The sequence below is a fragment of the Natrix helvetica genome (assembly GCF_964273705.1).
Source record: "Natrix helvetica genome assembly, chromosome: Z".
NCBI classification, from domain to species: Eukaryota; Metazoa; Chordata; class Lepidosauria; order Squamata; family Natricidae; genus Natrix; species Natrix helvetica.
Genome location: NC_138554.1, coordinates 100,976,927 through 100,989,562, shown reverse-complemented (window position 1 = coordinate 100,989,562; position 12,636 = coordinate 100,976,927). Strand labels below are relative to the sequence as shown.

At 35.8% G+C, this 12,636-nt stretch overlaps 1 protein-coding gene across 4 annotated transcripts in view; it reads right to left on the bottom strand.

Moving 5' to 3' along the window:
- Positions 1 to 12,636, bottom strand: part of IGF2BP3 (insulin like growth factor 2 mRNA binding protein 3) — a 90,322-nt gene that overhangs the window by 28,057 nt on the left and 49,629 nt on the right. For all 4 annotated transcript variants that reach the window (XM_081971652.1, XM_081971655.1, XM_081971654.1 and 1 more), the window contains exons 7-10: positions 11,658 to 11,942; positions 10,021 to 10,155; positions 8,311 to 8,433; positions 2,836 to 2,971 (exon numbers count right to left, since the gene is read on the bottom strand). In XM_081971652.1, the coding sequence (XP_081827778.1) occupies positions 2,836 to 2,971; positions 8,311 to 8,433; positions 10,021 to 10,155; positions 11,658 to 11,942 (679 nt within the window). The remainder of the gene's footprint in view (positions 1 to 2,835; positions 2,972 to 8,310; positions 8,434 to 10,020; positions 10,156 to 11,657; positions 11,943 to 12,636) is intronic.

The following is a 12,636-nucleotide window of genomic DNA, read 5'->3' as shown; positions in this document are numbered from 1 at the left end:
GTTCCTTTTCTCTTCTTATCTGTGCCCTGAGTCCTTGCATCCTTGTTTCCAACAGTTCTCCTTCGTCTTCCTCAACCTCCTGCCCAACCAGATTATTGTAGAAATCTTCCACTTGTTCCACCGTGTCTATTTTGAATCTTCTATCTCTCCAAGTTACCAGTATACCCTCCACATCAATCATCTGAAATTAATTCAGCACAGATGTTAAAAATTGGTAGGGCCTTCTTAGTTCTCTGATTCTCCATGGTACCTATTTTAGGACTGTTAATTGTCATTGATGATGTACTATCGGATCGTCTCTTGTTCTATTCAGCACCTTGTCACGTATTGATTTTTTAACAAACTTTACATGGACTTCCCTCGGGAGATTGTTCTTTTTGCGTAGTTTGTCTGGATTCTATATGTCTCATCGATCTCACTTGCCATCTCATCCTTTTCTATTCCCAAAGCCTTTGTCATAAGGTTTGCCATCATATCTGGTAAATCCTCGCCTTTTTCTTCCTTTACATTCTGAAACCCTAGAAATTGGGCCGCTTTCTCCGATTCTAACTTAAGGATCATTAACTCAAGTTCTTTGTTTCCCTGGATCAGCCTAGAACTCAGCTCCTCCATTTTTTTCTCCTCCTTCTCCATCCTTCCTTCTATTACATTTATTCTTTGTTCATTTTTATTGATCTGTTCCTGGAACTTCTCAAATTTATCATCCATCTTCTGGATCCTCTCCTTTAGTTCTCCAGTATCATTTCTTATTTTTCCGATGTCCTTTTTCAGTTCTAGGTGATTTTTAGCCATTGTCTCTTGCATAGTTTGTAATATCATCTGAAGCTCCTTGGTTGAATTAGATCTTTCTCTCTGGAGCATATCCTCAGAGGATCTTTGGTTCAAAGGACTGGCAGCCGCTAGAGACGGCTGGGATGCTGGCTTCCTCGCCGTGCCAGTTTTTGTTAATTTGTAACACTTGTCATTTTTTTGAAGAATTGGATCCCTAATTTAGACATTTTCCAGAACTCCCACTTTTTTCTCTCACTCGTAATTTCCTCCAGTCTTTCTTTCTTTGTTCCTTCCTTCTTCTTCCCTCTCCCTCTCATCCCTTTCCCTCTCCTTTTCCCTCTTCCTCTACTCAATAATCAATTTTAAGAGGTATTAAGGGGTAGTATGATCTATATATCAATAGATTCATATATTATATGAAAACAGTTATCATAGGATAGAAAGAGAATGAGAGACTTGTCAATTTATCACAATATATATGTATCACACTTATAATATTCCTATATTTCTATATTTCTATCAATCTATTCTATTAATCTAAGAGTAAATTCTAAGACTGAATTCCTTATAATTATTGATTATATTGTAATCAAACCATCTCCTTAATTAATCAATACTAATGCCAATAATGCCAAAAATGGTGGAATTAATAATCTTATAGCAATAACAATATCAATGACAATAACAATATGTTCCTTTGATAATAGTCTTATGACATTAATTCCTAACTTTTAAGTTCAACCTTACATATGACCCTCCTGAATTAAGTGATTATATAAATATTCTGAGTCCCCTTGGTCCGGTAAATCTTCTTTCTCTCTCTCTGATTGTTTCTTTTAATAATGTCCAAACATTAACATCAATGTTCTCCAATAGGTCTCCTGTCATCCAAGGGGTAGTTATCAAAAGTTTTGCTTTCTCTTAAGGTATACCATGGGGGGGGGGGGGGGGGATTCCAGATTTTGCCAGTAGCTGTCACTCTTCCACAAGCTAACCAGATACAGACTAACAAGATACAGATGCCATGAGTAAGCTTTCTTCTTCTTCAGGCCTTCAATAGTTCACTCATTTCCCCCTGAAGGTATCCATGTTATCAGAGTTATTTACAGTTGGCCTTTGTTGTGTTAACTAATTAAGTTTAGATTTGGCTCCTCGGACAGTTCAGATAAGAAAAGAAAAATGTCTCCAGCCTTCGCTCAGCTTATTCCTATCTCCGCTACAAAGAGGGGGATAGAAGGAAAAAAAACCACCCCACTCCTTCTTTGAGCTCCTTAGCCTCTTGAGCTGTTTTGGAATAAAAATACCTTCCACCAAGATCAGGAATCCGATAATCCACTCGCGACTCCTGCAGCTTCTCTGTAATAAATCCTCGCTTACTTTGAACTGCTATCAGCACTCTGGGACGGCCTTTACAGATTGCCCTCTTCCACGCTTGTGGTTATGAAGGGAATTTCAAGTGCAGACCATTAACTGCCATCCTATGGTCCTGCCAAACCAACCTTTTCTTTGGATTTCCCTTCAGGAAATCATCGGTTTACAAAAGTCTTTCAAGAAACCCCTTTGGATGTCAGACCCAGCTGCTCTTCATGGAGCTCTCTGTTCAAGCAGCCATTCGTGCTGGCAGTTAGCCCCGCCTCTCCATAATCAATGTATTAATGTGACCCATTCATACAGATATGTCTTTTTTTCTGATTCAGATATTAACCTAAAAAGACATGCCTTTAAAGACACTCATATGCACACATTTTCAAATAACCTCTTTCAAATTATTTTCAAAGACTCTAAGTCTACCTTAGTAATGTAATCAGGAATATATAAAATTTTACTTTTGACATTAAAATAGAAGTAGGCAGGCAAGGCTTTTCTAAGATGATCAGTTGGACTCTCCAACTGTGAATAGGAATAGCTGGCTGGTACCTATTTTGATTTCTTTTATTGGATTTTTCTAGTAGAAAGGACAAAATATAAACTTTTTCCCCCTGAAGCTGATTTAGTTCTACTGTAATACTTTGGACAAATACTTTAAAAAATTAGCAAATTTACACTCATAAGAAATGTACTTACATTCATAGCAGCAATATCATTTTCATATGACTCCCTGATTTTCTTCATTATTTCCTCCTCAGCCTTGGCACATGTATCAATACTGCCTTTAACTGTAATGGTTCGTTCTGGATTATATAGTGTCAAGTCCTGCAATCTTCATAGCAAAAAGAAGTGAACAGATATGCATATAATAGCTAATATACGAAGCTGAAAATGAAAATAATTATTCTTCAAATAAACTTAAATATTTATAATTCTTCAGATAAACAGTAGACAAAGCTTCAGAATATACAAATCCTAGATGTATCATTAGCAACTCAGATTCAAGAATGCCTGACCATCAGCCAATCCATTTTCATGAGTGATATAGTCAACTAGCTTGCCAGTCATTTAACAAAATATGGTTAGGAATCATGTGGAGATATGGATTGGTTGAGAAGACAAGCATATAGTATGCAAGAAGCCAGTAGGATGTAGCCTCCCTTTTAACATCTTCTACCTTCAGAAGATAATGTTCAACAATTGTTTCTATGCATAATCATCTAAATCTGATTATTTCAGTGAAAATGTTGTATTCATATATATTAAAAACCTCATATTTAATTTGTCACCATATTGTTCAGTTTTTAACATTTTAAGCTATATGTACTTTTACAGCTGTTTCAGGGACAAAGGGCTTCACTGTTCAATTCATGTTATTGATATAAGCAATTTATTGCAAAATTGAACAAATCCAGAAATGTATACAATTAAAAAATAATCAAAACCTGAGTCTTTTGACTATAAAACACACTAGGATAAAATTACTTTTTCTCCTTCACAAATATATGGATCCTAATCATGTTCCATCTAGCATGCAAACACAGACAGACATACACATAACAATTATTTAAACAGACTGGACACAAAATGTATCTTAACTACAACATACTAGCCAATTCAAATGATGCTACCTGTTACAGCTTTTCTATTTTTAAAAAACCCTCCCTCACAAAAGTGAGGATCAACAGTTCTCTGTGCTACGAACTTACAAGAGGGGAGAAAACTTGTGACACCCCTGGCTTTCCAGATGCAGACCTTTAAAATGTATAGTTAAATCATTTCAGCATCCCTGTGGAGTTTACCACCGAATACTGGACTTACTGCAGAATGTGTCATGGAGAGTTCCTCCTCCCATGTACTTGGAAGCAAAGCTGATCTTACTAGATTTCCTGCCTCAGGAGGTGGGAGGGAGTTCCCACCCAGTTTGAGAGCTGTAGTCCATTGGGTGCCATAAAAAAAATTAAGAAAACTGCACTGAAGTGTTTTCTTTTATTATCCGACAACTCCAACAAAGAAACATAAGAGGAACAATGCAGAGAAATGGAGAACAAAACAAAAGATTGGGGGGGGGGGATTCTGAGGGGCATAGGGAGCTGTGATAAAGATGATCTCTTAATAATTTTCAGTAGCCCCCAAAACTGAGATCGGTGGAAATAGGTTGATCTCCTTTCTTTCAAAAATGTTGGCAAACGCTGCCCCTTAACTCATGTATCATCGGTATCTACTGCTAGAACTTGCTACAGAATTATGCACAACGATGTGAACATGATTTCAGAAACATCTGAACCCAGTATGGCCGTACATGTATTCCTAACGGATGATGCACTGATGTCTCAGACATCCACCCCTTAAGACATGGATGTTTGCAGATACCTTTAGCTCAAGTTATTCTTCACTGGTGAGTACAATGTCATTCCTGACCCACAACAAAATGAAGCCGATAATTACGTAAAGCGAAATGTATCTCCACCCCATCCCAATAGTTTGGATTCTTATATAAGCATCCAATCTTTTCTTCTTCGAGTATCAAGATAGAATCAAGATAGACAGTTAATACCCAGAAGCATGTTATTTTAGCATAAAATATGAACAGATGTTTCCGAACAACTATTTTATTTTTAAATTACTTACACTTGTAAAACAGTGTATCTTTTTGCATCTGTAAAAAAAAAAGCAGATTCCATCTCCAATTCTATGAGCCAATGCAACTATGTCAAGACACCAACCCCCAAGCAACTTAAGAACAAAGTGAAGGAGGACTCTATATTCGATGTGAAATCTCAGTACCATAAACCCTAGTAACATATGCAACATAGTATGCATTCAGGCAACAGCCATTTCTCTGAAACACAATTACACTGGGAAATCTGAAGAATCCCTACTGGCAAACATAAAGTACCGTTCCCTGTGGACTACCAGCAACCTCTGACATTCCTTTCCTTGGAATTAAACGATGAATACCCAATGAAACAGAGCGACTACAGAAGCGTTTGACCCTCCTTGATCCTTTTCACATTCGAATTGGAGGCATTCAAGTAGATTTTTGTTGCCTAGCTGTCTATTTTCTCAGAGGGAAATACTCTACCTAACCCAAACAAGAAATGCAGCATTCCTTCTCTGCCTGTTACCCAAAGCTGAGTAAAACTGTTCCACAAACTATTATTTTTCTGATAAGAGAAAAAAAAATTAATTGCATGGTAAGCATATCAGAAATGGGGAATGATCCTTTCAAAATCAAATGCAGAATTCTAAGTGAAATGAGATCTCTCTTCATGAATGCGTAAAATGCATAAGAGATACAATACCCCTATTGATAGTTTTGTATTGTGAGATTATGATAACATTGCAGGCATTTCACTACACATGGGATTATAGCTGAGAAAGCTACACTATGGCCTTTCAAACTGGTATTAAATACTTCCCTACTGAGGTTGCTAAGAGCCTGGAAATATGCTACATTGAGGGAATAAGACTACTTCTAAAAAAAGATATGAATCTGGAAAATAAAGGTGAAATCTCATTCATCAGCTCCATTCTAATATGACTCAGAAATTACAAGGCCTTAAAGGTGATTATGAAATTTGAATCATAGTCAAACTGAGTCAAAGTTCACTAACACTGAAGAAAAACAGCAGCTGTTATTTTTCCTGAGATTTATGTAAGAGAATATCACCAATTACTGTTAACTTCATTGTGATTGATAAAAAAAACACAACATAGCACTGAAATAAAAATATTTAAGAGACAATAAATTGTTAAAATAGTAAACAATTACAAATATAAATGCACATGACATGGAAAAAATGTTTTGTGAATGAAGAGTTTTGGCTTAGACATTTGGTCAGTTCATTTGCACTATTTGGTTTTGAGCTCCAGCTAAGACAAATTCTAGTATTGTGAGTAAGATAAGGCCTTGTCCCGCTCTCCACCTAATCTTCCTCAACATAGTCTGTGCACCAGGCCCCTCCTCTAATTTTTCTAGCTCCTTCCTTTTTCCTAGCCACCAACATGCTTTAATTAAAATGTGGTTTAGCTAACAGGCTTATTTGCTCCTTTCTTATTTTTCTTTCTTTCTCCTTAACTACCAATATGGGCCGCTCCCGAGGTTGCTTTTTCTGCCCTCTTATTTCTGGGCATCTAAACTGGTGTTCCATGACTCAAATGTTTTGCAAAGCTTAAATTAAAAAGCTGTTTGAAACTTGACCTTTATTTGCCCTAAGAAAAACCTAATGCTTAAGGAGCAGCTGACAGCCTCAGTCCCAATGTCACAAGCTTTTTGGGAAAGCAGTGAAGGACATGGCTTCGCTAAGGGCACTATGCAGCTCCCAAGTAGAACAGAGTAGCAAGGCACTTTGTGCCACAGAGCTGTGAAGATCATCTTTCAGTGCTTCCCTCTTTCAGCACCCATAAGGTGCTAGGGATGCCCCCCCCCCCATGTTCTTTCACTGATTCTCTCTTGTTCAAATGCACCACCTACACCTGCTGTCTGCCAAAAAGCAAGCCTTCAATTGCCTCACATTCTCCTGCCCCAAAGTCCCTTCAGTGCTTGCCTGGCCTTTTCCCCCTTTCACATACCAACTACCACTCCTATTCTCCACTAGTCCACCTGAAAAAGAAAGGCCTATCAAACAATTTCTTTGGGCAACCCCCCCTCCCTATTTTCTTAATATGCTGTATGTTAAGTGCACTTGAGGTTACTGACAGATTGATTTTGATATGCATTCTCCACTGCATTTTCGCCTGCTTACTCTCTTCTAATCCATTTCTCTCCAAAGAATATAAATACAAACCTTAATTCCCTTCTTGTAAATTATCTGTGGGAGTAATCATTCTAAAGGAGAATAATTAGGAGGCAAACAAAAGCTAAGGTGTGTCATTTTCAAGTCACTTAGCAACTGTTTCACAGTGACTGGGCTGCCAGTTCCAACTATAGTTGCTAAATGAGGCAACCTATCTTTATCTCTGATAACCAACTAAGAGCAGGTATGAATAACACTGTCAAGAAATTGTCAAATTCTTCTTTGAACCTGTATGTGTTTTGCCTGTTTTACTTTCTTTCAAAATGTTCAAATTACAAGCAACAGGTTCAAGAATATGCAGGTGCAATAGGTATGATGGATTACTAGTATTTTGTCCTTTTTATAACTACCATGAAAGCTGAGAAGTAAGCTCTGTTCAGTACTCCATCACATTCACTTCTGATTTTACTAGCACCATCACACTAGATATCTTTTCACTCGTTTCATTTTCCTCAATTCTACGGAAACCCCGGAACTGCTTGGTATCAGAAACTAGGAAGAGGCCTTACTGAAACAACTTCATCAGCACATTTTGTTCTTCTTCCATAGATTACAGAAACTGGCTTAGGTAACCGATGGAACTTTCTGCCAGAGGCCAGGAAAACTCCAAGTGGTTTCTGGAATCTTTCTGAATCCATTTGCAGTAGACTATTCTAAAGAGCCTGACTTCCAAGCAGAAGTTCTGATCTTCTCATCTGTAATTTGATAAGGAAGTGATCTGACCACAATAAAACATGGATGTCAGTGTCCTTCATCTTCAGATAACATCTCATGTGCTCCGAAGTAAAGACCAGCTCCACTGTGCCTTGCCATGTGTTCAAGGGATGCAATTGCTTGCATAAACCCCATGATCCCCAGGGAGGCTATGAATTCACAAGAGCCTTCCTCAGAACATGGAAGTTGAAGTAACCCAAGATTAAAAGCTTCAGGAATTCTAAACTAGTGCAAAGAACTTCCATATTAACAGAAGTAGTAATGATAAATATGAAATTTGATAATATACAAATGAGAATGTCATGAAATTCTACTCAAATTTAGAGACAATAGAATGCAATGCATTGGAAACATTAATATCTCTTGGGAATTCTGTAACTTGTTTCAAATGTTAATATATTGAACTGCATATCTGAGAAACTTATATAAAGAAATATATTAATCTATATTTGCATTTATGTACATAAAAATACGTTTATGATATAACATGACATTTTTGTGCAAAGAAAATATATTATCACATAGACATAACCTAATGGAATTACCAATTCTGTGAATGCAGTTAATACTTTTTTTCCAAAACCCTTATGGCAGTTAGTAATTCAAGTCATTTTAAGATTGACTTGTTGCATACTTCCTTAAAAGACCAAATACTTACGGAGATATTGTTATTTTAGTGTCAGTATCCTGTTCAATTTTTTTCAAATTCCGTCCCTCTTTACCAATGAGTCGGCCAACAAAATTATTATGTGCCAGTATCTTCAAAGGAATGTCGTCTGTGCTGTAAACATTCCAGACAGATGTATAAATGAAAGTCATATAATTTATCAATCACAAATTAAGAAGCAGAGCCATTTTTCCATGATCAAGTTCATATAATTTATTATATAATCAAGAAATTCTCAAACTATCCTGGAAAATTAAATTTCTTCAAGAATAAACGTTGAAGCTTTAAGCTATCATTTCCAAAGAGCTTTGAGTATATTTACCTTTATATATGATCATTGAGAACACAATTGCTGATTTTTTATCTAGGGATATGTTTGAAATAAGACTTAATTTTAAAAATGCCATGTGTTTGCTGGAAATATGCTACAGTTTTTCTAGTGTAAATAGACTGGGTTTTTTCATACTTTGACTCCAAAGCAAATTTATTCTTCGCTTAATCAGATTTCTTGTGTTTCTATGGGGACAAGCTTTATCAGTTGTTCTTCATATTATTTCCTATCTCTAATAAGAAGTTCTGACTTCTTTTATATTCATTAATTATAATCTGTCTAGGACACCATTTTATCACAGTTGAGGGAAAAAGAGAATGCATTTAGTACTGTCCCACAATAACTAGATGAGCTGTTTGATTATGAATTATCTCCCTTACTACTGTATTAACATGAAGTTAGAAATGAAAGCATTATACTGTGGTTATTTTAAAGCTAAAAGATTGCTGAAAGCAACGTTATTTTCTAGGCCAATGTGACTTTAAATCTTCAATGAAATAGTCAGTGACATAATAAAACTAGACCATTTAAAATTGCTTTCTTTTTTAAAATTTGCAGTAACTTCAACTATTACTAACACTTCTACCATGTTTCAATTCTTACTGTTCAATTTATACAACAGTTAAGATTATTTTTGGATACTATTTGTGATTGCTATATTGAGAAGCACTCTTTGCTTATATGTATTTCAATTGCTAGTTTGAAATGTTAGAAATTTATTTGAAATTTTGATTTCATTTTTCTACATCCGTATTTACATCTATCTCTATAGATGTATATTAACTGTGCAAAATATGCTTAAGAAATAGCTAACTTATATCCTTGTCTAACTCTTTTCTTCAACATATATAGACAGGATTAAGACCTAATATTCCTTTGTACATAATAGATTTGCCATAGTTAAGTACAGGTAGTCTTTGACTTATAACAGTTCATTTAGTGACTAAAATGACTTCTAGTAAGTAAATGAACTCACAACCGTTCATTTAGAAACTGAAAAAAGGGACTTAATCCTTTTTCACACTTAACAATTGTTTCAGCATCCACATGATCAAAATTCAGGCAGTTGGCAAGTGACTCACATTTATGACAGTTGCAGTGTCCCGGGGTCATATGATCCTCTTTTGTGACTTTCTGACCAGTAATGTCAATGGGGAAGCCAGATTTGTTTAACAACCGTGTGACTAATTTAACAACTGAAGTGCTTCACTTAACAATTGTGGCAAGGAAAGTTTCAAAATGGGCCACAGTCACTTAACGAATTTCTCACTTAGCAACATAAAACATAAAAATTGTGGTCATAATTCAATATTACCTATATTTGAGACAGACTGGCAGGCAGGCAGACTTACTAAAACACCTTTACTCACAATTTAGTGTCTTGAGCTTCCTTTTGCATTATTTCCATGATAATTTTACAAGCAGTTGAGCATCCTTCTGGAGTAGAATGGATTGTGATCGGTTTTTCAGCAGCTCCTGCATTTTCTTTACGATGAATATCAATCCTAAAAAGAAGGGGGAAATGTAAAAATATTTGTGATTTTCAAAATCTGAGTCTATTGAAAATAAACCAATAGAACCAAATTCAAGTGGGATGACTGTCAGATTAATGCATTTTCATTAATATCGTGATACATTCAGTTCAATCCATTTGGTCTTGTTGTCTAACCTCATTTAGCTTGCATCTGCCATAAACTGAATGTGCATACAGAAGATGTTTCCTTTGAGGGATTAAACCAAGCCTTCAAACGAGTAATTTATACATATTTTTATCCAATCAAATTTTAGACAAAGTCCTTCTGAAATTGAACTTGGTTCCGTGGAAATGATTTCCCAGTATTTTATTTTGGGATTCTTTTCCCCTAGAAGCCCTGTGACTTTCAAATGACCTATTATATTCACCCTTTTAAAGATCAGCCACAATAACTCATATTCACTTATTGTTATAAGATCTGATTACCAGAACTACTACATTAATTCAATGTCATTTTAAGACTACAACTCTGTGGTTTAACATATTTCGGTTCAGTGAAGAACAGGACATTATGCCTGGCTTTCAAACAATCCCAAAATTCACTCAAAAATGGATGTCAAAATAAGCAATAAAGTACAAATATCTGCAATCAGTGAATACAGCTAAAAAAACAGACTGCGGTTTTATTTGTTTCAACAAAAACGGTAGAGGAAAAGTACAATGAAATGCAGTCTTCATTGGACATTCTTCAATGCAAAAATTCTACATCTCTATATTGGCCTTATTCAGATTCCATTCTGCCAGATTATAGTTTTGATAATTGGAAACACTCAGACATTCATGCTTCTCTCTTTCAAATAAATTCAACTCTCCCATTTTCAGTTCACAAATTGACTATGCTTTCAGTATTCTACTTGAACTTGGTTCCAACTTACAGAAATCTTTTTTTAAATTGTTCCTAAAAGATGTGAATATTTATATAATGCACTTTTAAAAAGAATTTAGAAAATTCTACCTCAATGCAGTGTATTAAAACACACATTCAAGCTTTAAAAATAAAATAACTAAAAATAACTAACAATGATCTACCAAACAATTAAATTAAATATTATTAAATTTAAATAACAGATGGGCAAAAATGTCAGACGTGACCAAATCAGTAATAACACAGTCTTTCTAAACATGATGTGATCGAAGAATGAGCTGTGAATGACCCTAATGTTTTCTTCCTTTCCATCCTCTTGAGTACCTGCCTCCTTAATATCTAGATTGGGGAAATATAGATGCAAGACAATATAATGAAATGTGACACATTCTAATGTTTATCTGGATTCATAAATGTAAGAACTCTTAATAGCACTACAACCCACTTAGCACCATCTCTGTTGAACCAAATACTCATGAAGCAAGATCATATGAAGTCAGTCTTCTTTTCCAACTAAATATTATTATACTAAATGTAACAATGTAATGCTTTGAATTATAATAAAAATTAATAATAATTGATAACAAAAACTTCATATAGTGACTTACTTTGATTGTGTCTGCTTTGTGATGTTTCTGATTGTGGCCCCTTCTTTTCCAATAATAGCTCCTACAAACTGGGTTGGAACAAGTATCCGTAATGGAACATCAGACTGTGGTTTCTGTCTTGTTGCTGCACCTGGTGAACCTTGTCTAGGGGGACCTCTCTGCCCAAATCCACGTCTACCTTGAGGGTGCTGCTGAGGAGGTGGTTGGGCTGCCATTTCATCAGGAATATATGCAACTTTTAATGAATAGTTTTCAAGCTGGAATCCGTTCAATTTTTCTATTGCTCTGTATAAGTTTACGAAGAAAGTAAGTTGTTGCAGATGAAGTAGCAGAACAGAAATCTAATCAATTATGGTATAGCATTTCATTGGGAATGGTAAGCTGTCCCATCTGGCTCACGAGATCATAAATAACCCTTTTCTTTATGCCTAAACAGTATCTCCTTCCTTCCTCATGGGGAAATGCCTTAAGATAACTCAAAAGAAGTATTAATAGCAACATGAAGCAGAATTGCTCTGAAGTTCTGCCTTTTCCTATTTCCCTAGAGCAAAAAGTACTTTGGGAGCCAGCATCTGAAAGTGTTCCCAATTCTAAAGTGTTTTGAGTGCTGGCGTTTGAAGAGCCACATTTAACTCCTAAGAGCCCCTTAGAAAGGAAGATGTGATTGGCTGGAATCTTTATCATTGGCAGATAGGCAACATGATAAGAGGAAAGGACTCTGATCCTAATTTATGACATTATAAGTAAAAGGAAAATAACTCAGTGACGTGCAATCAGGTGAGGCAGGTGAGGCACAGCCTCACCGCTCTCATCATAAGGAAAAAAAATGTAAAAGGAAAAAGCTGAGCTAGTTGCTGCCTCACCGTGGATGATTCTGCTTAACTGTTAAAAAAAGCCTCTAAAAAAGTGCCCTCTACTATGAGGCAGGAGAACTGCATGCCTCATCTAGTCTGACTTTAGGCGTTTTATGATCACTTGA